This window comes from Somniosus microcephalus, chromosome 2, assembly GCF_052327205.1.
Source record: "Somniosus microcephalus isolate GS21.2 chromosome 2, FLI_Smic_1.0, whole genome shotgun sequence".
NCBI classification, from domain to species: Eukaryota; Metazoa; Chordata; class Chondrichthyes; order Squaliformes; family Somniosidae; genus Somniosus; species Somniosus microcephalus.
This window is the reverse complement of record NC_140988.1, coordinates 215,519,414-215,545,635: the sequence shown is the minus strand read 5'-3', so window position 1 is coordinate 215,545,635 and position 26,222 is coordinate 215,519,414. Positions and strand designations below refer to the sequence as shown.

General features: G+C 45.3%; 1 protein-coding gene across 13 annotated transcripts in view; it reads right to left on the bottom strand.

Annotated features, from left to right (window-relative positions):
* The window catches only part of LOC147123222 (LIM and calponin homology domains-containing protein 1-like), a 637,194-nt gene that overhangs the window by 91,644 nt on the left and 519,328 nt on the right, over positions 1–26,222 (bottom strand). For all 13 annotated transcript variants that reach the window (XM_085969296.1, XM_085969236.1, XM_085969219.1 and 10 more), the window contains 2 exons: positions 9,605–10,016; positions 5,565–5,804 (listed from right to left, as the gene is read on the bottom strand). In XM_085969296.1, the coding sequence (XP_085825422.1) occupies positions 5,565–5,804; positions 9,605–10,016 (652 nt within the window). The remainder of the gene's footprint in view (positions 1–5,564; positions 5,805–9,604; positions 10,017–26,222) is intronic.

Genomic DNA, 26,222 nt, shown 5'->3' with positions numbered 1-26,222 from the left:
CAGAATCAACATAACAGCACTTAACTGCCACATAACATATAAGCCCCGATAGGGGTGAGCGTGGAGCCGGCGGGGAGAGTGTCAGGCTCGCCCATCGCTGTTGTGAGGCCCAGGACATTTTAACTCTTAAGCCTCATTTAAACATACCTGTTGTGTATGTACCTTTAAGAGAGAACTGCTTTTACACTGTAGTACCGGCAGTGACCACACCTGTATATAAAGCCGTAGCAGGCTTCTGTACTTTCAGTTCCAGCATACCCTCTGTTCAGTAAACACCTGTTATTACCGTTCTCCTGCAGTCCGTGTGTTATTGATACGCGGACACTACAGTGGCGACGAGCAGGTTCGAACTCACCTGCAGTACTGCATCACCTCACGGGGATCCATCCCTGAAAAGAAGCTTCTTGGAGGTCGAAGCCAGAGCAACGGGTGTCGACCGTGGGCAACCGCCCAGTGATCCATCGGAGTTCAGTGAATCGCAGGGGAAGCTGTGGAGAGCTGGGCTTGGCTCCCCAGTCAAGGTGTTCCAGCAAATCGTGCTGGTAGCAGGTAGTGAGCTGACCCTTCCGGACTGCGGCGGGCTTGAGCTCGATCGAGCGGCTCTGCAAGGGGGCCGTGCAGCGTCGTCGGGAAGGAAAAGAGAGAGAGAGGGTGGAGCGCACAGGGTGCGGTCGGTGCTCAAGAGCCGGGCAGCGTTAGAGAAAATAAAAGAGGGGAAGGAAAAGAGACGCGCAGTGGACAGCGTCGAAGAAGAATAAAACTAAGGAATTTAACTAACAAAAGAGAGATGCGCCGAAGCCGCGGGGCGCCGCCATTACTATTTAGAATGCTAGGAGCAGCATTGGCAGCAAGGGGAAGAAGGAAAAGCGCGGGAGGCGCCATTTTAATCCATTGGGGAAGAAGGAAAAGCGCGGGAGGTGCCATTTTAAACCACCCAAGATGCCGAAGAGTGGCAGTATCACTGCTTTCGACAATGAAATAGAAGACTGGACCACGTATGTGAAAAGAATTGAAGTGTACTGCAAGGCAAATGGGGTGGCCGATGAAAAGAAGGCGTCGGTATTATTAAATTTGATGGGCGCGAGAACGTACGGCCTATTGCGGAATTTAATTACCCCAGCTAAACCAATGGAGAAAAGCTTTGAAGAGATTGTCAATATCTTACAGGAACATCTAAACCCTACACCGCTGCTGATAGCAGAAAGATTCAAGTTCCATAAAAGAAACCAGCACAAAGATGAGAGCAATGCTGACTATCTTACGGAACTACGCAAGTTATCGAAGCACTGCCAGTTCGGAGCAGGACTGGCAGATACCTTAAGGGATAAGTTTGTCTGCGGGCTCCAGAGTGAAGGAACCCAGAAACGACTACTTTCGGAAAACGACCTTACGCTAGAAAAGGCTTTCAGCGTGGCTGTATCCTACGAAGCAGCAGCACGGGGAGCTGCGGAAATACAACAGAAACCGCAAGAATATAGCACCAACAAAATGGCATATGGAGCAGAAAAGTGCTATCGCTGCGGCAGAACAACCCATGACCAGAAGGACTGCTGGTTTAAGGATAAAGTATGCAGGCAATGTGGAAAAGTGGGACACATAGCACGAGTCTGCAGGTCGGGAAAGAAAACCAACACTAAAAGAACTACTAAGGAAAAGTACAAGAAAGTAAAAAAAATGACAGACAGTAGTTCAGAAGATCAGGAGAGTGATAATCACTCCGGGAGCAGGAGGCTAAGTTGTCTAAAGTTACACAACGTGATCACAAAGGAGGATCACCGAGCCATTTGGGTCACCCTCATGATAGCAGGGTCCCAAGTAAAGATGGAATTGGACACAGGATCAGCCCTAACAGTCATGAATCGATGAGACTATGAGTGGCTATTCTCACACATACCCTTGAAGGACACGTCCATTGTATTGAAGACATATACGGGGCAAAAAGTCTACCCCAGAGGAAAAATAAGGGTGCCCGTTAAATACAACGGCAAGGAAACACAGAAACTGTATCTCTATATACTACAAGATGGAGGACCACCATTATTGGGACGTGAATGGATCTGAAAAATACAATTGGATTGGCATTCCATTCAGGCGCTAACTGTGGCTGACAAAAAGGATGACGACGTCACACCTGGACGACTGTCAAAAATTCTAGCTGACGCGAAAGAGGTGTTCCAGCAAGGACTTGGGACTCTAAAAGGAGTAACGGCAACGATAAAAATTGAAGATAACGCAAACCCAAAATTTTATAAGGCCAGACCGGTACCATACGCGATCCGCTCGGCCGTCGAAGCAGAGCTGGAGAGTCTGGAGCGTTCGGGTGTGCTGTCCAAGGTGGACTGGAGCGAGTGGGCCACACCCATCATTCCTGTAATGAAGAAATCATTGAGCAGCACGCCTGGGGAGCCGAAGAAGGTTCGCATCTGTGGGGACGTTAAGGTAACTGTGAACCCAGTCCTGCACACAGTACAATATCCACTTCCGCGGATAGAAGATATTTTCGCCTCACTATCTGGAGGGAAACGCTTTACGAAGATTGATCTGGCCCAAGCGTATCTACAAATGGAGGTAGAAGAAGCATCTAGAAAATACCTCACGATAAACACTCACAAAGTTCTTTACCAGTACAACCGACTGGTATTCGGGGTAGCATCAGCTCCGGCTATTTGGCAGAGGGCGATGGAACAAGTCCTGCAAGGGATCCCGGGGACCCAGTGTTATTTGGACGACATCCTGGTTACGGGCGAAAATGACACTGAACACCTTGCCAACCTGGAGCAGGTGCTCACTAGATTACAAGAATATGGGCTACGAGCCAACCGCCCCAAATGCGAGTTTTTCAGGAAACAAATCTCGTATTGTGGCCACATGATTGATGAAGAGGGGTTACATAAGTCCCCAGACAAGACTGAGGCAGTAGTCAAGGCTCCAGCACTGGAAAATGTGTCGCAACTGAGGTCGTTCCTCGGGTTGGTGAACTACTACCATAAGTTCTTGCCAAATTTATCTACAATTCTGCACCCACTGAATGCCCTGCTGCAAACTGGAGTAGCATGGAAATGGAGTGATGAGTGTAAGCGTGCCTTTCAGAAATGTAAATGCCTGATCACTTCAAAAGAAGTATTGGCCCACTACAATCCAACACTACCGATTCGGTTGGCATGTGATGCGTCTTCCTACGGCATTGGAGCGGTGCTGTCACACAAATTCCTTGATGGTTCAGAGAGGCCAATAGCCTTTGCGTCGCGCTCGTTAACCTCAGCCGAGCGTAACTACGCCCAGATTGACAGGGAGGCCCTCAGCCTGGTGTGGGGGGTGAAGAAGTTCAATCACTATCTGCCTGGGCAGAAATTCACCCTACTGACTGATCACCAGTCTCTTGTCTCCATTTTTAACCCAAAGAAGGGCGTTCCGTTGATGACGGCGCAACGGCTGCAAAGATGGTCCCTTTTTCTAGGGGCACATCAATACGACATAGAGTACAAGGGTACGAAACAGCATGGAAACGCTGATGGGCTGTCGCACCTGCCATTGCCTACTGTGGAGGAAGCACCTGCAGTGAACCCTGTTGAGATATTCCATTCGACCAAAGTCGAATGTCTACCTGTTACAAACTCAAGTATAGAGAAGGAAACCCGAAATGACCCGACACTCTCTCGGGTCTATGATTTGACGGTGAAGGGATGGCCAGCACATGGCGACTCACTGTTGCCAGCATTCTCGCCAAGGAGAGAACAGCTGTCAGTGTGCCGGGGGACCTTGATGTGTGGATCCCGAGTGGTAATTCCACCCAAGTTGAGAGATAGAGTGCTCAATGAGCTTCATGAGGGTCATCTGGGAGGGGTAAAAATGAAGAGCCTAGCCAGGGCGTTTGTGTGGTGGTCCGGAATCGATAAAGAAATCGAGGATATGACCAAGAGATGCACAGGATGCCAGAAAGTCCAAAACGCTCCACCACAGGCCCCGCTACACCCATGGGAGTGGCCCTCATCTCCATGGCAACAGGTACACATTGATTTTGCTGGTCCATTTATGGACTCAATGTTTTTAATCGCCGTGGATGCACATTCGAAATGGCCAGAGGTCATCAAAATGTCCTCCACCACCACAGAGAAAACTATTGCAGTCCTACGGACCACCTTCGCCAGGAATGGCTTGCCAGAACAGATTTGCTCCGACAATGGACCACAGTTTGTGTCCGAGGATTTCCGGAGGTTTTTGAGGAATAATGGGGTAAAACATTACACATCTGCCCCATATCATCCAGCCACAAATGGATTGGCTGAGAGGTTTGTTCAGACCTTTAAAAAAGCAATAAAGGCGATGTATAACGACAACATACCACTACAACACAAGGTGGATAATTTCTTGTTTGCTTACCGGAATGCGACACATGCAGTCACCAACCAAGCTCCAGCCATAATGTTCTTTAACCGAAGGTTAAGATGTCGCCTGGATTTGCTCAAACCAAACATAAGACGAGATGTTGAGGATAAGCAATTCCAGCACATCAATGAGAAGCCAACCAGGAGCTTCAAGATAGGGCAACCAGTCTTGGCCCGCGACTACCGAACAGAAAAATGGCAGCCAGGAACGATATGCACACAGCAGGGACCACTAATGTACACAGTGGACGTTGGAGAGAGCATCGTGAGACGCCATGCTGACCAGATTCTAGAGTCACAGGAAGAAGTCAAACCCATACCACGAGCATGCGCACCTGGTGAGGAACCCGAAGTACAGATTGCGTCTACCTCAGAATCAGTGGTATTGGAAGCTGACGAACCAACCAATGACAATGAGCCAGAATCGACTCCGCCGCAAGAACAGGATACTCGAGAAAGGCGCTATCCAGACAGGATCAGGAAGCCTCCTCAAAGACTGAATTTATAAATGATTACTTAGTTGATGTATATAGTACAGAGAAAATTGTAATTGTAATGAGTTATTATTTAATTGTTAAATGAATGTTATGTACTGTTTATCTAAAAGGGGAGGAATTGTTGTGTATGTACCTTTAAGAGAGAACTGCTTTTATACTGTAGTACCGGCAGTGACCACACCTGTATATAAAGCCGTAGCAGGCTTCTGTACTTTCAGTTCCAGCATACCCTCTGTTCAGTAAACACCTGTTATTACCGTTCTCCTGCAGTCCGTGTGTTATTGATACGCGGACACTACAATACCAAGCTCAACTCCCATTCAAATCTTGTGCCAATGACGTAAGCCCGGCAGACGGGAGTTAGCTAAGTGGTAGAGTTAGCGGTAGGTGGCCGTGGCCAGGGATCCGCAGGAACAGCCCCTGGAAGTCAGGTAAGCGATGGGCTGGCGAGGGCAGGGGTTAAAATCAGCTACATATAGCGAGGATTCCCAGCAGGGAACACTCACAGATAAATAATGTAAATTAACAATGTATTAACTATCTTAAATATCATAACTTAGAACACCTACAAGTACTGTTCTCAAGAGTAACCTTTATCTGGCATTGTCGTAAAAGAATTACTGGCAGTGCCGTAGTACCCTGGCATGAGGCACTGATTACTAAAAGTAGAGTGTGTACTAACCTGCTCTGTATCTTCAGTTTGTTGGTCACTTATGATAGAAGGAACCACCTGTTCAGGTCTGGACACATGGCTGTTGTTATCTATCTGTGATTTTAATGGGGGATTGTCCACTCGTGCTACACCTTCAAACATCTGTGACTTGGTAAGGGATGGAGCAGATATTGCAGATGTGGACTCCTTCTCTTCAACTCTGGTAAATGTTGGGCTGGTCTCTCCATTTATCCTAATCTTTCCATCTTTCTATATATATAATAAAGAAAAATAATAAAGATGTTAATTCCTCAGTTGTAAAGTACTGTTGAAACACAAAACTAAACATTTTTAAAAGTTATCATACTAGAAAAGGGCAGTCAACGCAATGCAGATAAAATTCCCGTGGTATACAGAATGTAAGATAGGAATTTATACAAAACCATGTAAATTCGTTCATCGCTAAACTATTTATAAAAAAGCCTAAATGCCAAAAAAATTGTAAATCAATTTTTTTTACAAATCCAACTAACAGTGATTCCAAAAAAGTAATTGATAGTGTGAAGCACTTTAAGACATTTTGACAGCACTAGAATCATAGAATCATAGAATAGCACAGCACAGCACAGAAAAAGGCCATTTGGCCCATCGAGTCTCTCTGGAAGAGCAATCCAGTTAGTCCCACTCCTCCGCTCTTTTCCCATATTCCTGCAATTTTTTTCCCTTCAAGTATTTATTCAATTTCCTTTGGAAGGTTGCTATTGAATCAGTATCCACCAACCTATCAGCAGTGCATTCCAAATCCTAACCACTTGTTGCATAAAACTTTTTTTCCTCATGTCGCCTTTTTTTTTTGCCAATCTCCTTAAATCTGTGCCCTCTGGCTATCGACCCTTCAGCTACTGGAAAGAGTGGTAAACCCTTCATGATTTTAAACACCTCTATCAAATCTCCTCTTAGCCTTCTCTGCTCTAAGTAGAATATCCCCAGCTTCTCCAGTCTATCCACATAACTGTAATCCCTTATCCCTGGTACCATTTTTGTAAATCTCTTCTGTACCCTCTCCAAAGCCTTCACGTCCTTCCTAAAGTGTGGTGCCTAGAATTGGACACAATACTCCAGCTGGGGCCGAACTAGTGTTTTACAGTATATAGGTTTAGCATAACTTCCTGGCTTTTGTACCCTGCCTCTATTTATAAAGCCCACGATCCCATATACTTTATTAACTGCTTTGTTAACCTGTCCTGCCACCTTCAAAGTTTTGTGCACAAGCACCCCCAGTTCTCTCTCTTCTTACGCCCTCTTTAGAATTGTACCATTTAGTGTGTATGGTCTCTCCTCATTCTTCCTAACAAAATGTATCACCTCACACTTTTCTGTGTTGAATTTCATCTGCCATGTGCCCACTCATCCACCAGCCTGTCTATGTGCTCTTGAAGTGTATTACTATCTTCCTCACCGTTTAATACACTTTCAAGTTTCGTGTCATCTGCAAATTTTGAAATTGTACCCTGTATCTCGAAGTCCCAGTCATTAATGTATATCAAAAACAGCAGTGGATCTAGTACAGAAACTTTGGGAACTCCACTGTATACCTTCCTCCTATCCGAAAAACAACCATTCACCACAACTCTCTGTTTTCTATCCGTTAGCTAATTTTGTATCCGTGCTGCTATTGCTCTTTTTATCCCATGGGCTTCAATTTTGCTAACAAGCCTAATATGTGCTACTTTATCAAATGCTTTTTGGAAGTCCATATACACAACATCAACTGCGTTGCCCTCATCCACCCTGTTACCTCATCAAAAAACTCAATCAATTTAATCAAACATGATTTGCCCTTAACAAATCTGTGCTGGCTCTCCTTTATTAGTTCATGCTTGTCCAAGTGGCTGTTAATTTTCTCCTGGATTGTTGTTTCTAAAAGCTTCCCCATCACCGACATTAAACTGACTGGCCTGTATTTACCAGGTTTATCCTATTTCCCTTTTTTGAACAAGGGTGTATCCTCCAGTCCTTTTGCATCACCCCTGTATCTAAGGAGGACTGGAAGATTGTGGCCAGCACCTCCGCAATTTCTACCCTTATTTCCCTCAGCAACCTAGGATGCATCCCTATCCAGACTGCGTAGCTTATCCACTTTACCGCCAACCTTTCTATTACCTCCACTTTATCTATTTTTATCTCATCCAGTATCCCAGCAACTTCCTCGTTTACCATAGCTTTGGCAAAGTTCTCTTCCTTGGTAAGCACTGATGCAAAGTATTATAAGTCACTATATAAATGCAAGAACGATAGCAAAATACTGCAGATGCTGGAAATCCGAAATAACAACAGAAAATGCTGGAAAAACTCAGCAGGCCAGGCAACATCCGTGGAGAGAAAATAGAGTCAACGTTTCGGGTCAAACAGATGTTGCCTGGCCATATAAATGCAAGATCTTTTCTAAATGAAATTACACTTATTTATGCCAAATGCAAATGGTTTTTAAATCTGTTTCAGTTCAAAGAAGGGATCTCAAATGTGGTTACTTGATGTATCTGTTGTTTGCATAGATGCTTTCTGTTGCAAACTCTATTGAGATGACAGGTAGCCATTGTACAATAGCTGAGGATCACCTGCGCATGCGAATAGGTATATATTAGGTGGTTGATGTGGAGAAAAACATCAGCACAGAACTGATGGGCCATATGACTTGTTTCTATGCTGTGATATTCTATGATTCCATAATTTTGTTCAGGCCATATGACTTGTTTCTATGCTGTGATATTCTATGATTCCATAATTTTGTTCTAACTTCCATGGAATCAAGATGGTTAATCAACAGCAGTTTGTATCAACATTCACTTCTTCTTTGCTGTGAATGGTGATACAAACTATTTATGAGGCAACACTTTCAAAAATGTATACTTATCTGGAGTTTCTGGCAACATAGGGCTGGCTGGCACTTGAGCTGCTGCTGTGGTGCAAATGACGTGCCCTCCCACTACAGTCACCTATTCCAGTGGAGTGAGTGCTAGAGGGCACTGGCAGGTGTGATCTTGGATATCATAGAATGATCCAGCACATAAGGAGGCCATTCACCCCATCATGCCTGTGCCGGCTCTTTGGTAGAGCTATCCAGTTAATCCCACTCCCCTGTTCTTTTCCATAGCCCTGTAAATTTTTTCCCTTCAAGTATTTATTTAATTATCTTTTGAATGTTACTATTTAATCTGCTTCCACCACCCTTTCAGGCAGTAAATTCGAGATCACAATAACTCGCTGCATAAAAAAATGTTCCCTCAAGTCGCCTCTGGTTCTTTTGCCAATCACCATAAGTCTGTGTCCTCTGTTTACCGACCCTTCTGCCACTGGAAACTATTCTCCTTGTTGCTTACTACGTTTCCGAGTTTTGTGTCATCCGCAAACCTTGAAATTATGCCCTGTATACCCAAGTCCAGGTCATTAATATATATCCTGACATAATACAATTGTACACCCATTTATGAAGAACAGGCTTACAGTGCCAGTCATGGTTCAGTAGGTTGTGGGCCTCTCCAGAGACTTGAGCACAAAAATCTAGGCTTACAGTCCAGTGCAGTACTGAGGGAGTGCTGCTCTGTCAGAGATGCTGTCTTTCTGATGAGACATTAAACCGAGGGCCCGTCTGCTCTCTCAGGTGGACGTAAAAGATCCCATGGCACTATTTCAAAGAAGAGCAGGGGAATTACCCCGGTGTCCTGGCCATTATTTATCCCTCAATCAACATCACTAAAACAGATTATCTCATCATTATCACATTGCTGTTTATGGGAGCTTGCTGTGCGCAAATTAGCTGCCGCATTTCCTACATTACAACAGTGACCACACTTCAAAAAGTACTTCATTGGCTATAAAGCGCTTTGGTCATGAAAGGCGATATAAGTCTTTCTTTTTATTTTATTACACATAGCCTACAGAGGGAATCTTCTCCATGGATTGACTCTATTTAATAACTGTCTTTATGTAATGTAGAGACTAATGTCTAAATAGTGGTCAGTCCACAAGTGTAAAGATCAAAGACTTTGGCTTCAACATTTCCTTCTTACCTTAAATGATTTCAGCACCGTCTGTGAATCTTTTGGTTGTGAATAAGGCTTGGGGGTGAACATAGGCACTGCCTTGGAGGCAACAGTTCTGGCCGGGGATGTTACTACTGCAGAAAAGTTAGTCTGGGATTGGCTGCTGGGAATGATCACTGCTTCAACTGTGGCAGTATATTTTTGGATAGGCAATGATTGCTGTCGTAAGTATTTAAGTGAATTAGGATCTTTTGTCGGTGAGGATGGACTATCTGAATCCACAGATTGACTTCTCTCCAGGAATTTTGGCATCTCCAAGTTTTCAAGAACAGCTTCGCTGATGATAAATCTCTGTGAATATTTTTTCAAAATGGCTTCAGCCTCTTCTGGAGTCCTTGCTTTCTTATACGCTTCTTGAAGTGCGTTTTCTCTGTATTCCCTGAGATTCAAAATATAGTAATGAACTGTAACACAAGGTGTAAATATTTCACTTTATAACCAACTTTTTTCAAAATCAATTTTGATGTATGGAGTGAAGCAGCTCAGTTTAACCCCTTCCAGGTGAAACAGCGATTTACTTGTACTTCTTGCAATCTAGTATACTGTATTCGCTGCTCACGATGTGGTCTCCTCTACATTGGGGAGACCAAACGCAGATTGGGTGACCGCTTTGCGGAACACCTCCGTTCAGTCCGTAAGGGTGACCCCGAGCTTCCGGTCACCTGTCATTTCAATTCACCGCTCCATTCCCACTCAGACCTCACCGTCCTCGGCCTCTTGCATTGTTCCACGGAAGCTCAGCGTAAGCTCGAGGAACAGCACCTCATCTTCCAATTAGGTACTTTACAGCCTTCCGGACTCAATATTGAGTTCAACAATTTCAGATCATAACCTCGGCCCCCATTATATTTTTATATATTTTTTATCCACACCTTTGGTTTGTGCCTTTTCCTTTTTTTCTCTCCCACATGGCAGCTGTCTCTCATTCTGCCAGCGCATTTCACACTTCATCTAGAGCCATCTTTTGTCTACTTGTCCTATTACTATCTCGTCTCATCTTGAATATCTCTTAATGTCTCTTCACCTCCCAGACCTTCCTTTTTGTTCTTTCACCCCCTCCCCCATTTCCCAGCCCCCAAACTGGCCTTTTAATGTTTCATTTCCTGCCTTTTTTTCCCTCAGTTCTGAAGAAGGGTTTCGACCTGAAACGTTAACTCTGTTTCTCGCTCCATGGATGTTGCCTGGCCTGCTGAGTTTTTCTAGCGTTTTCTGTTGTTATTTCAGTTTAACCTAAGCTGCCCAGCGGGAATGAGGTGGGTTTGGGTCGGGCGCCCATTTTGCACCCCGTACAATTTCCCTCTCCGTGGTCTTCAATGTCTTCGTTAAAAAATTTCCCACCTCCATAAACTGCAGGGAAATAAATTGCTGTAGGCACTGTGCTAGGAAAATAACTGCTTGATTTTACAGTCCAATGGAAAGTAGAGTGTTAGGTTTACTCTCTGCAGTAGAGTTATAAAAGTATATACAGCAGTGTCTTGTCTTTGTGGGTCACTGGGTGTATTGCAGATTTTACTGTGGTTTAGCCCAAGCTCATGTCCAGTTGGTCCCATCAAGGCCTAGAATGTTGTAAAATTTACCAAACTGAAGTAAGTAGAATAAAAAAGAATTTACATAAAGGACTGGCTAAATTATTGGATATCATTGCTACTTACTATTTTGTTTATGCTATGGATATTTAAGTAATGCATTATTCGGCTTTTTTCTTACTTTTTTTGAATTTGGTTCAAATTCTGAAATGGTGAGACAATAATCAGGTATGACACAGTGAGACATTTAAGGGGAGATTTTAACTATCGGATGGTCAGCCGGCAGAGCAGGTGGGTCAGCTGCCCAATGCCTGCAGTGCCATTACCATACATATGGTGGGCTGCACGCCCCAAATGGCTATCCTGCTGCGGCTCACTAGCTCTGAGCCAGCACAATATCAGGCAGCCTAGCGGCTGACCCAGCTGGCAGAAATGCAAGTCCAGAGTTTGGGGGCCAATCACAGGGAGTGAGTGGCTCACATCATTCTGGTGGAACCCGGAGGAGCACTCCTGCTCCTTCTGGCCCCACAAAAATAATTTCAATACTTTTACCTTTTTGGGCCTCTTTTGCCCACCAAGTTTTATTGAGCAAGCATCCATGATGCACACTTTTCCCTAAAATTGGATCTGGACCTCTGTATATCTGGATTCATGATGGTCCTGTCTCATTATGGGTGCCAGGGTCGCCCAGCAGACAGCCCTGAGAAATATGGCGGCGGCATGGGAATGCGGCAGTAAGTCGACCAGTTTGATTTGGGTCAGGAAGGGACGAGAGCTTGAGCACAGAGCTTGGAGACAGAGCTGGGTGAATTGCAATCAGAGTGGATCATAAGCAGAGTGAAAGAATTTGGTGATAGTAGGAATTCGGTGGAGAGGAGGAAGGCGGTTTCTCCGTCCAACTCTAAAGGAAGAGTGGAGCCACAGAACCTGAGGACTCTAAGTTAAGTATCTAGATATCTAATATTTAGGTTCTTTGCTTTTCGTATCTCAGTGGATCTTGTAAAACTTGAGTAAATAATTTTGTCTTTTTTCTCTAAGTTAGACCAGTGGGTTAAACTAAGAAGTTTAGATAGTAGCCTAATAAATAGAGGCATGGCAGGGCCGTCGAATGCACATCCTGTGCCATGTGAGAAATCCAGGATGCTTCTCGTTCCCTGGACAACCACATGTGCAGGAAGCGTTGTCATCTGGAGGAGCTCGAGCTCCGGGTTTCAGAACTTGAGCAGTGGCTGGCGTCACTGCAGTGCATCCGCGAGGCAGAGAGCTACGTGGACAGCACTTTTCAGGAGGTTGTCACCCCGCAGCTTAAGAGCTTGCAGGCAGAGAGGGAATGGGTGACCGCCAGACAGACAAGGAGGACCAGGCAGGTAGTGCAGGAGTCCCCTGAGTGCATCTCACTCTCTAACTGGTATTTGAATACTGATGAGGGTGATGGTTCCTCTGGGGAGTGCAGACAGAGCCAAGTCCACAGCACCACGGGTGACTCAGCTGTACAGGGGGGAGGAGGAAGGTCAGGAAAGCAATAGTGATAGGGGATTCAATAGTTAGGGGAACAGACAGGCGTTTCTGTGGCCATAGGCGTGACTCCAGGATGGTATGTTGCCTCCCTGGTGCCAGGGTCAAGGATGTCACTGAGCGGCTGCAGGGCATTCTGAGGGGGGGAGGGGTAAAGGTGAACAGCCAGAAGTCGTGGTCCATATTGGTACCCATGACATAGGTAAAAAGAGGGATGAGGTACTGCAGGCAGATTTTAGGGAGCTAGGAAAGAGATTAATAAGCAGGACCTCAAAGATTGTAATCTCTGGATTACTCCCGGTGTCACGTGCTAATGAGTACAGAAATAGGAGGATAGAACAGATGAATGTGTGGCTGGAGAGATGGTGCAGGAGGGAGGGCTTTAGATTCCTGAGGCATTGGGACCGGTTCTGGGGGAGGTGGGACTGTACAAGCCGGACGGGTTGCACCTCAACAGGGTCGGGACCAATATCCTCGTAGGAGGGGGGGTTGCTAGTGTTGTTGGGGAGAGTTTAAACCAGCTTGGCAGAGGGATGGGAACCTGAGCGTAGATTTGGAAAGGAGAGAAGCAAAGCTGGAAATGGAAGGCACTAAATTAGTAAGTGAGTTTGGAAGGCAGAGGAAACAAATGCTAGAACATAGACAACAAACAAGTTTGGCAGTGCTTAATGGTATATACTTCAATGCAAGGTGTCTAGTGAATAAGGCAGATGGGCTGAGGGCACAGATAGACACGTGGAAGTATGATATCATAGCTATTACTGAAATATGGCTGAAAGAAGGGCAGGAATGGCAGCTCAACATTCCTGGTTACATAGGGGGTGATTTTGCCAATGGGGGTGCGTTGGAGGCGGGACTGCTGCTTGGCGGGTCGATGTCCCGCCTCTATCGATTTGTGGCCAACCCACGCTATTTTCACTTTGTAAGAGTCATGCAAGTTTAAGAAAGAAAATACTTTAAAATATTGGTTAAATAGTATAATACAGTTAATTTACCTGACTGACTTATTGTATTGAGAAACCCCCTCTTTTCTTGTTACAATAGTATAGGCTGAGTGACCCCCTTTATTCTTGCTACAATGGTACAGTCCTTAAGCTTGTCACATGGTATCCAGCCATTTTACAGCTCAAGCACCACGAGGCTGGAGAAGGCAGAAGCTTTGAGGGCTGGAGCAATACAGTTTTTGACCGTGTGCGTTTAAACGTGTTTTGCTTTGTAATTCTGTTTGTAAGGTGTTACAGTAAACAGTTTAAAGATAAAGTTATGGTTTGGAACATTTTATTTCGACACGCGTCTACTCGTTGCTAAAGCCTCAAAGCTCAGTGGCTGCATGTTTGGAAATTACGAAGCGCCACTACATTAGTCAAAAACTAGCTCCCTAAGAAGGAAAGGATGGAATTGTCGGCGAACGTATACATGAATGGTCACGGAGCCAGACGACAATATAAGAAAGCGAAGGTACAGTGACTGTTACTTGCCTTGTTCATTCTATTGAGAAGCTAAATAAGAGCTGCGGGTAAAATGGCCGAGGCCTTATGGAGCCGTGAGGAGCTTCCCCCAGCCAGAAGGATTGTTGGCCAAAAGAGGGAAGTAAAGCTCACCCCAAAGGCAATGGAAGAGAAGTTACATAGAAGCATAGGTGCAAGGAGGGCTAAATTAGCTCAGATAACTGGAAAAATGAAGATAATTGATTGTCTCATGGAAGATAATGCTAATATTAAGAAAGTTGAAGACATAATGCATTATGATTTCTCCAAGTTGCATGAAGAATTTAATGTACTCAATGAAGATGTATTAGCACTTCTGTCTGAAGAAAAGGGAAACGCTGATCAGCACAACTGGTTTGATCTTAAGTCATCCAGCATTAAGGACTATGTCAAGGCCACAGAACAGTGGATGTTAAAGATTCGTCAAGATGCTGATACAGCAGAGAAAGATAAAGATGACGATGAAGTCGGACAAGATGATAGCATTTCAGAGACTTCAGCCAGACTGAGCAAAAATCGAAAAGAAGGTAGCTCTGTTTCTGGACACAGGTCAGTCGCTTCTACCACATGCTTGTCGCGACGCATGAGAGAGGAGGTTGAACGGGCAGCGTTGATGGCGCGCGCAGCATCTTTAGTGGAGAAGCAAGCTCTTGAACAGGAAGAGGCCCAACTGCAGGCCCAAGAGGCCCAACTGCAGGCCCAAGAGGCCCAACTGCAGGCCAAACAGGCCCAACTGCAGGCAAAGAAAGAACAGCTGGAGCTAAAAACAGCTATTGCGGTCTCAGATGCCAAGTTGAGTGTGTATGAAGATTATGAAGGCTCACAGGATGGCATGAATGAATACTGCCAGTCAATGTTGTCACACAGAGTTGGATCCAGGGCACCTTCAAGAGTTAAAAGAGAGTCTGAAGGCCATCTCCTGACATTACAGCGTGGAAGAGAGGCCTCTCCACTAACAGGAGCACGTGATGCTACCCCAGACGTCAGACGGTCTAGACTAGACCCTGCTGATGACCACCAGAGGCCTGAAGACACAGGGAGAAGCCTATACCGAGTGATGCAACGTCAGAACGAAATTACAGAGATGCTTGTAAAACAACAGAATCTGTTTCGACTCCCTCAAAGAGACATACCAGTGTTCCAAGGCGACCCACTCAAGTATAAGCCCTTCATCAGATCCTTCGAACAAGCCATTGACTCCAAAACAGAGAGCAGCAGTGATAAGTTGTACTACCTGGGACAGTACACCAGTGGTAAACCACAAGACCTGGTCAGAAGCTGTGAACACATGAGACCGGACCGGGGATACATAGAAGCCAGGAAGTTGCTGCAGGAGCACTATGGTAACGAGCTGAAGATAGCCACTACATATATTGAAAAGGCTATCAAGTGGCCACAGATCAGATCGGAGGACGGGGAGGCATTGAACACATATGTTCTTTTTCTCATAGGATGTCGCAACACCATGGAGGATGTTGAATTCATGGAAGAGATGGACAATCCTACGACTATGAGAATCATCATCTCTAAGCTTCCTTACAGGATGAGAGAACAATGGAGAAGAACAGCCTTTGAGATAATGGAGAGACGGAAAAGTAGAGCCAGGTTTGCAGACTTAGTGAATTTCATAGACAAACAGGCTAAAATTGCTAGGGACCCATTGTTTGGAAACATCCAGGATGTCAGCCCGACTACTGATGGAAGAGTGAAAGCCAAGCCTGCTGAATCAAAGACTCTCATGAAAGGTGGTTCCAGGGGAAGCAGCTTTGCAACTATCGTCACTCAGGCTGGGGAAGAAAAGTCTCAGAACTCATCTCCCAAAAAGAGCAGCACAGTGACGCCTGCTAATGCCTTTCAGAAGCCATGTTTATTCTGCCAGAAGAATCATACATTGGATTTCTGCAGTGACATCAAAGCACAGTCACATAAAGACAGAATCGAATTTCTGAAGTACAATGGCCTATGTTTTGGATGTCTCTCTCAGGGGCACCTGAGTAGAAACTGTAAGCAAAGAACAACATGCAGAGAGTGCACTCGGAAACATCCCAGTCTGCTGCATATCCACAAAGAAGAACAAGTCTCTAAGAAGAGTGAAGAAAACAATACCGACGAGAAGGTTGTTTCAAGTGCTCTGGTGTCGCTAGAACCAGAGACTTGTGGATTCACTGGGGCCGGTGACAGTGATTGTATTCTTGCCATCGTACCTGTAAAGATCAAGTCTAAGAGGAGTGAGAAGTTTGTGGAGACTTACGCCTTCAAGGATCCAGGTAGTTCAGCAACGTTCTGCACAGAATCTCTCATGCGACAGCGGAACGTTAGAGGCAGAAGAACAGAAATCCTATTACGCACCATGGGTCATGAGAAGTCAATGCAAAGTTATATCCTGTCAGACTTAGAAGTGTGTGGACTTGAAGAGAAGGACTTCATAGACCTGCCTAATGTTTTCACACAGAGGGAGATTCCTGTTAAAATAGGGAACTTAGCCCTGCAGAAGGATGTGGAGAGATGGCCTTACCTGGAAAAGGTGCGTCTCCCATATATTGAAGCAGAAATTGGCCTATTAATTGGAACCAGTGCCTACAAAACTATGGAGCCATGGCAGGTGATAAACAGCAAGGATGACGGACCCTACGCAGTCAGGATAGCCCTTGGATGGGTAGTCAATGGACCGGTAAGGAGAGATGATGGCAACAAGTCGAACAAGGAGCAACGACAAAATGTAACAGTTAATCGTGTCTCTATCGCAAGCATTGAAGAGCTGTTGATACAGCAGTTCAACGCAGACTTTTCAGAACGCAGCTGTGAGGAAAAGACAGAGATGTCACAAGAAGACCAGCAGTTCATGGATTTGATGACAAGGTCTACACAGTTCATTGATGGCCACTATCATATTGGTTTGCCACTGAGAAGACAGACCACGAAGATGCCGAACAATCGCTGCATAGCAGAGCAGCGCGCCATCAGTCTAAAGAGAAAGCTGAACAAGAACCCCGACTTTCACGAAGACTACAAAGGCTTCATGAGAAACACCATAGCGAAAGGCTATGCTGTAAAAGTGCCCGAGGAACAGTTGAACAGAGACGATGGAAGGGTCTGGTACATTCCTCATCACAGTGTGTATCACCCAAAGAAGAAAAAGATCCGTGTAGTGTTTGAATGCACCACCTCATTCAGAGGAACGTCACTGAATGACCAGCTGCTTCAAGGTCCTGATCTTACTAATACCCTCATTGGCGTCTTGACGAGGTTTAGACAAGAGCTCGTTGCCATGATGGCAGATATAGAATCAATGTTCTACCAAGTCAGAATCCCTGATGAAGATGCTGATCTTCTGCGTTTCCTTTGGTGGCCAGATGGCGACGTTAGTCAAGCTATGGTGGAATGTAGAATGGCTGTACACTTGTTTGGAGCCACATCATCTCCCAGCTGTGCAAGCTACGCTCTCAGAAAAACTGCAGAAGATGGCAAAGGCAAAGCACCATCAGAGGCTGTGGAGACAATCTTCAGAAACTTTTACGTCGATGACTGTCTGAAGTCCGTGTCAACAGAAGACGGTGCCATTGCACTGTCAAGAGACCTTAGAACTCTGTGTTCGAATGGAGGATTCCATCTGACTAAGTGGATAAGCAACAGCAGAGCAGTTCTAGCTTCTATCCCAGAAAAGGAAAGGGCCACTGAAGTCAAAGATCTGGACCTGAGCCACGATGTCCTTCCTATCGAGAGAGCTCTTGGTGTACAATGGTGCATTGAGTCAGACACGTTCAACTTCAGAATAATGGTGAACGAAAGACCATCCACAAGACGAGGGATTCTCTCCGTGGTCAGTTCCACCTATGACCCTCTTGGATTCCTGGCACCACTCATTCTGCCGGTAAAGCTGATCCTACGAGAGCCGTGTAGAGACAAGAGAGGTTGGGATGAAGATACCCCAGAAGGTCAAGCTCAGAGATGGCTCAGACGGTTGACAGATTTGCAACAACTTTCTAGCTTCAATGTCAGCAGATGCATCAGGCCTGTGAGTTTTGGAGTTACAAAGACGGCTCAACTACATCATTTCTCGGACGCCAGTGAGGACGGCTATGGCACGGCTACTTACCTCTTGCTGACAAATCAAAAGGGCCAGAAACATTGTTCCTTCCTCATGGGGAAATCCAGGGTGGCTCCGCTGAAGCAGGTCACCATCCCGAGACTGGAGTTGACGGCAGCGGTTGTTGCAGTTAAAGTTGACAAGGTGATGCGGAAAGAGTTACAGCTCCCACTAGAAGAATCTGTCTTCTGGACGGATAGCACGACGGTGCTGAAGTATATAGAGAATGAGAAGATACGCTTCAAGACCTTCGTAGCAAACAGAATCTCATCCATTAGAGAAGCTACACAACCATCTCAATGGAGGTATGTAAACACCTCATTAAACCCAGCAGATCAAGCCTCATGGGGATTGAAGGCTGAAAACTTCATGAGGAGTGAAACTTGGATACGAAAGAGAACTTTGACACAATGAACAAGCTTGTTAACGATTTCTCAGGATGGCACCAGTTGAGGAAAGCAGTTGCATGGTTTCTAAGGTTGAAAGAGTTGCTGCTACACCTGAGCGGTAAGAGAAAAGAGTATCGAGCCACTATCCATCAGTCTGAAAGTAACCCTGATAAGCAGAGAATGCTTCTACAGCAATATATGCACCAGCACAAGACCACATTGGGTAAGAATTCATTGACCGTGGAGGATTTGGCCAAGGCTGAGATGGAGATAGTTTGCTTCAGTCAAAGACAAAGATATCCAGAAGAAATCGAAGCTTTACAGCGAAATACTCCAATCAAGAAAGGTAGTCATATCTACAAGCTGGACCCTACACTGCAAGATGGAGTACTGAGGGTGGGAGGGCGACTAAACAAATCTGCTATGCCAGAGGAGGCCAAGCATCCTGCTATCCTTTCTAAGGACCTCCAGGTTGCTACTCTCATTCTTCAGCATATACACCAGAGTATTGGACACAGTGGGAGGAACCACGTGCTTGCGAAGCTAAGACAAAGATACTGGATTCCAGGAGCTAATTCTGTAATAAGAAAAATACTCTCTGAATGCATTGTTTGTAGACGGTTACAAACTAGAGCTGGGGAGCAGAAAATGGCAGACCTGCCTGAAGACCGTTTGTGTTACCAGACAAGCCCCCATTTACAAACGTAGGGGTGGACTATTTTGGGCCTTTCGAGGTAAAGCGAGGACGGAGCCTTGTCAAGAGATATGGTGTGCTTTTCACTTGTTTGACCATCAAAGCAGTTCATATTGAGGTGGCACACACGCTTGACACTGATTCCTGTATTAACGCCCTGCGGCGCTTTGTCTGTAGAAGAGGACAGGTGTCCATTATGCGTTCTGATAATGGCACTAATTTTGTCGGAGCAGAGAGAGAACTACGGGAAGCTATTGAAGGTTGGAATCAGCTTAAAATACAGGAAGCCATGATGCAAACAGGAATTAAGTGGATCTTCAATCCACCAGCTGCATCCCACCATGGAGGTGTCTGGGAAAGACAGATACGCACCGTAAGAAAACTACTCAGTTCTGTACTGAAGCTGCAAGTGCTTGACGACGAGGGACTTCAAACCATTCTGTGTGAGGTTGAAGCCATCATTAATGACCGACCGATAACTAAGACATCTGATGATCCCAATGACCTCGAAGCCCTGACCCCGAACCACCTGTTGTTGTTGAAAACACAGCCAGTCATGCCCCCGGGAGTCTTCAAAAAAGATCTGTATGCACGTCGGAAGTGGAGGCAAGTTCAGTATATGTCAGACCTTTTCTGGACCAGATGGACAAGAGAATACTTACCTCTGCTACAGGAGCGTCAAAAATAGTCCAAAGTAAAGAGGAACTTCATTGCCGGAGACATCATCTTAATCGTGGATGATTCAGCCCCTAGAAATTCTTGGTTGATGGGAAAAATAATTAAGACCATGCCAGACTCCAGAGGCGTTGTTCGTCACGTTTGTTTGCAAACCAAGACCAGTACCCTGGAAAGACCGATCACAAAGCTCTGCCTGCTACAAGAAGCAGCGTGAAAGGTTCCTGAACAAAAAAAAGTGGACATTTATATTGTAAATATGTTGAACTCATTAGTTTATGACTCTTAAGAATGTTTGAGTAATTGATATGCTTCATGTGCCTAGTCAATTAGGGGCCGGAATGTAAGAGTCATGAAAGTTTAAGAAAGAAAATACTTTAAAATATTGGTTAAATAGTATAATACAGTTAATTTACCTGACTGACTTATTGTATTGAGAAACCCCCTCTTTTCTTGTTACAATAGTATAGGCTGAGTGACCCCCTCTATTCTTGCTACAATGGTACAGTCCTTAAGCTTGTCACATGGTATCCAGCCATTTTACAGCTTAAGCACCACGAGGCTGGAGAAGGCAGAAGCTTTGAGGGCTGGAGCAATACAGTTTTTGACCGTGTGCGTTTAAACGTGTTTTGCTTTGTAATTCTGTTTGTAAGGTGTTACAGTAAACAGTTTAAAGATAAAGTTATGGTTTGGAACGTTTTATTTCGACACGCGTCTACTCGTTGCTAAAGCCTCAAAGCTCAGTGGCTGCATGTTTGGAAATTACGAAGCACCACTACACACTTGATCGACCTTGTTAAGCCCGCCCAGCTGGCTTAGCAGGCCAATTAAGGGAAAGCTGGTTGCAGAGAATGTCAGAGAATGTCAACGTATGACGTTTCATCTGTCAAATATTTTTAACAGATGAATTGGCATCGTTTGACAGCTCTGTGAAGCTGTCAAACACTGACATTTTCTGTAGTTTGATGAGGTCTTGAATTCAAGACCTCATCAAACCTCTTTCTTTTGCAGAAATGAGATGGTTGTGGCATTGGAGAATGCAATGGCCATCTGTCATCTCTACCGCAGAGGCGCGAGACTCTCTGCATATCCACCGACTAAAGCCTGCAGGAAGAAACAAAGGTAAGTACACTGTTTCTAACACGTTCCACTTACCTTAGATACTCACCTCTCCACACTTGCACCCATCACTTACCTCCACAGCACACTTTTGGACCCCTCCGACCCCCGCAGATCCACTACTCGCCTTGGTGACCCTTGCGGGTTTTGGAGCCTTTGGGAAGCCCGCACTTGTGTGGGCAAAATGGGGATAATCCTCTTATCTGCCTGTTAACTACCTGTTAACAGGCAGTTAAGTGGCTGTAATCCCTTCCCGCCTCCAAGGAGATGGGACCCAGCGTGGGACAGCTACCCACCTCCTGGCAAGATGGCACGGAGGTGGGTTGGGGGCGGGATGGGCACCCGCTCCCAAATTCTGCCATTTTCCCAGCAGTCCCGCCTCCATACCCGCCTCTCCAGGGTTGGCAAGGTCACGCCCATGGTTTTCAGATGAGATAGAGAGGGAGAAACAAAAGGAGGGGGGAAACAAAAGGAGGGGTGGTCGCAATATTGGTTAAAGAAACAATTACAGCTGTGAGGAGGGATGATATGTTAGAAGGATCATCAAATGGATTGAACTGAAGAACAAAAAAGAGGCAATCACACTGCTGGGCGTGTACTATAAACCCCCAAATAGTCAGAGGGAGATAGAAGAGCAAATTTGTAGGCAAATTTCTGAGAAGTGCACAAACAATAGGGCAGCAATAGTAGGGGATTACAACTACTCTAATATTAACTGGGATAGAAGCAGTGTAAAAGGTATAGTGGGTGTAGAATTCTTAAAATACATTCAGGAGAACTTTTTTAGCCAGTGTGTAGCAAGTCCAACAAGAGAGGGGGCGGTTCTGGACTCGGTTTTAAGGAATGGAGCTGGGCAGGTGGAAGGGGTATCAGTGGAAGAGTATTTTGGTGGTAGTGATCATAATTCAGTTAGATTTAGTGTAGTTATGGAAAAGGACAAAGATAGACCAGAAGTAAAAGTTTTCAATTGGGGAAAGGCTGATTTTACTAAGCTGAGATGTGATTTAGCCAAAGTGGACTGGAAACAGCTCCTTGAAGGTAAATCAGTTTCAGGGCAGTGGGAGGCATTCAAGAAGGAGATAGTGAGGGTTCAGAGCAAATATGAAAAAGGGTGGGACTCCCAAATCTAGAGCTCCCTGGATGTCAAGGGGCATACAGGGTAGGATAAGGCAAAAAGGAGAAGCTTATGTCAGATACCAAGAGCTAAATACTGCAGAAAGCCTAGAGGAGTATAGAAAGTACAGGGGTGAAATTAAAAAGGAAATTAGGAAAGCAAAAAGAGGGCATGAAAAAATGTTGGCAAGTAAAATCAAGAAAAATCCAAAGATGTTTTATAAATACATAAATACATAAAGAGCATGAGGATAACTAAAGAAAGAGTAGGCCTATTAGAGACCAAAAAGTTAACCTGTGTGTTGAGGCAGAAAACATGGGTAGGGTTCTTAATGAATACTTTGCACCTATTTTCATAAAAGAGAGGGATGATGCAGACATCATGGATAGCACGTTTCTAGAGGTAGCCACCCCGCAGCTTAAGGGTGTGCAGGCAAAGAGGGAATGGGTGACCGCCAGACAGAAGAGGAGGACCAGGCATGTAGAGCAGGAGTCCCCGGAGTGCATCGTGCTCTCCAACCAGTATCTGTTCTGAGTAGTGGTGGGGGCGATGGTTCCTCTGTGGAGTGCAGCCAGAGCCAAGTCCACAGCACCACGGGTGGCTCAGCTGCACAGGGGGGGAGGAAGAAGAATGGAAGAGAAATACTGGTAGGGGATTCGATAGTTAGGGGAGCAAACAGGCGTTTCTGCGGCCGTAGACGTGACTCCAGGATGTATGTTGCCTCCCTGGTGCCAGGGTCAAGGATGTCATCGATCGGCTGCAGGGCATTCTGGGGGGAGAGGGTGAACAACCAGACGTCGTGGTCCATATCGGTACCAACGACAGAAAGAGGGATGAGGTCTTTCAGGCAGAGTTTAGGGAGCTAGGAGAGAGATTAAAAAGCAGGGCCTCAAACCTAGTAATCTCTGGATTACTCCTGGTGCCACGTGCTATTGAGTACAGGAATAGGAGGATAGAACAGATGAATGCGTGGCTGGAGAGATGGTGCAGGAGGGAGGGCTTTAGATTCCTGTGGCATTGGGACCGTTTCTGGGGAAGGTGGGACCTGTACAAGCCGGATGGGTTACACCTCAACAGAGCCGCGACCAATATTCTCGCGGGGAGGTTTGCTAGTGCTGTGGGGAGGGTTTAAACTAGCTTGGCAGGGGGATGAGTGCCAGCATATAGAAGTAGAAAAGAGGAATAAGGTGCATAAAAGAGTTAGTGTGTTGGATAGTACTACAGAAGACAGTATTACTAGAGGTGGAAGTAGTACCATATTAGATAGGAGCAAACTAAGAAAGACTATGAAAAATTCAAAAATGGGTTTAGAATGCATGTACATAAACGTACAAAGTGTGGTGAATAAAGTTGGTGAGCTAAAAGCAGAATTAGCCGTGTGGCAATATGATGTTGTGGCAATAACAGAAACGTGGCTTAAAAATGGTGAGGACTGGGCACTTAATATTCAAGGGTACAAGATGTTCAGAAAAGATAGGGAAGGAAAAAATGGAGGTGGGGTGGCAGTGCTGATTAAGGAAGACATTGTAGTGTTGGAAAGGGAAGATGTTCTTGAGGGGACAAGGATAGAATCCATTTGGTTAGAGTTGAGGAGCAAAAAGGGTATGATCACGCTATTGGGGGTATTCTATAGGCCTACAAATAATGAGAGGGAGGTAGAGGAGCAAATCTGCAGGGAAATCGCAGAGATATGCAAAAGCTAAAGAGTGGTGATATTGGGGGAATTTAATTACCCAAATATTGATTGGGATAATGCTGGGGTAAAGGGAAAGGATGGGGAGAAATTTCTGAAATGTGTTCAGGAGAATTTCCTTGACCAGTATGTTCTTGGCCCAACTAGGAAGGAGGCATTGCTGGATCTGGTGCTGGGGAATGAGGTGGACCAGGTCAACCAAGTGTCTGTGGGAGAACACTTGGGTACGAGTGATCATCGTATCATAAGATTTATATTAGCTATGGAGAGGAGCAAGGAACAATCTAGAGTGGAACTTCTAAATTGGAATAGGGCTAACTTCAATGGGATGCAAAAGGATCTAGCCAGGGTAAAATGGAACCAAAGACTGACAGGAAAAACTGTAACGGAACAATGGGTGATCTTTAAGGAGGAGATGTTCCAAGTACAGGCTAGGTACATTCCAACAAGAGGGAAGGGTAAGGGAACCAAAGCAAGGGCTCCTTGGATGACGAGGGAGATTGAGAAGATGATGAAACAAAAAAAGAGGGTGTATGATGCATGTCAGATGAATTCTTCAATGGAGAACCAGACCAAATACGATAAATTGAGAGGGGAAGTGAAGATGAAAATAGATTGGCAAAGAGAGAATATGAGAGTAGAATGGCAGTTAACAAAAAAGGGAACCCAAAAATCTTCTACTGGCATGTAAACAGTAAGCGGGTAGTAAGAGGCAGGGTGGGGCCTATTAGGGACAAAGAAGATGATATATGCTTAGAGGCGCAGGGCAAGGCTAGAATACTCACTGAATACTTTGTATCAGTGTTTACTAAGGAGGTGGATGCTGACAAAATATCGGTAGCAGTGGAAAAGGTAGAAACAATGGAAGGGGTGAAAATTGATAGACAGGATGTACTAGAAAGGCTGGGTATGCTTAGAGTGGATAAGTCGCCTGGTCCAGATGGCTTGCACCCCAGGTTGCTAAGGGAATTGGGGGAGAAGATAGCGGAAGGGCTTGCCATAATTTTCCAATCTTCCCTAGATGTGGGGGAGGTGCCTGAGGATTGGAAAATGGCAAATGTGACATCATTGTTCAAGTAAGGGTGTAAGGACAATCCTAGTAACTACAGGCCGGTCAGTTTAACATCAGTGGTGGGTAAAGTTTTAGAAACAATAAGCAAGGGAAAAATTAACGGGCACTTGGAGAGGTTTAAGCTAATTAAGGAGAGCCAACGTGGATTTGTAAAAGGCAGATTGTGTTTCACTAATCCAATTGAATTTTTTGATGAAGTAACATGGAGGATTGATGAAGGGAATGCAATGGATGTTGTCTACATGGATTTTAGGAAGGCATTTGACAAAGTACCACATAGAAGGCTAGTTGACAAAATTGAGACTCATGGAATAGGTGGGTCAGTGGCAGCTTGGATAAGGAATTGGCTTAAGGACAGAAAACAGCGAGTTGTGGTAAATGGCTGTTTTTCAGACTGGATGATGGTAGACGGTGGTGTTCCCCAAGGGTCTGTGCTGGGGCCGCTGTTTTTTTGATATATATAAATGACCTGGGCATTGGAATACAGAGTAGAATTTCTAAATTTGCCGATGACACCAAACTTGGGGGGGTGGCAAACAGTGAGGATGATACCAATTGACTGCAACAGGACATAGAAAGGCTAGCAGAATGGGCAGACAAGTGGCAGATGGAATTTAATACAGAGAAGTGTCAGGTGATGCATTTTGGCAGAAGGAACAGGGAGAGGCAATATACACTTAATGGCACAGTTTTAAAGAGTGTGCAGGGCCAGAGGGACCTGGGAGTTAATGTACATAGGTCCCTGAAGGTGGCAAGACATATTGAGCGAGTGGCTAACAAAGCAGATGGGATCTTGGGCTTCATAAATAGAGGTATTGAGTACAAAAGTAGTGAAGTTATGCGGAACCTTTATAAAGCGCTGGTTAGGCCACAACTGGAGTATTGTGTCCAGTTCTGGTCACCACATTTTAGGAAGGATGTGAAGGCCCTTGAGAGGGTGCAGAGGAGATTTACCAGAATGGTTCCAGGGACGGGGGATCTTAGCTACAAGGGCAGATTGGAGAAGCTGGATTTGTTTTCATTAGAGCAAAGGATGTGAGAGGTGACTTGATAGAGGTGTACAAGATTATGACGGGTTTGCATAGGCTAGACGGGGAAACGCTGTTTCCACTAGTTGATGGTACAAGGACTAGGGGACACAGATTTAAGGTTTTGGGCAAGAGATACATGGGGGATGTGAGGAAACACTTTTTTACACAGCGAGTGGTGAGGAC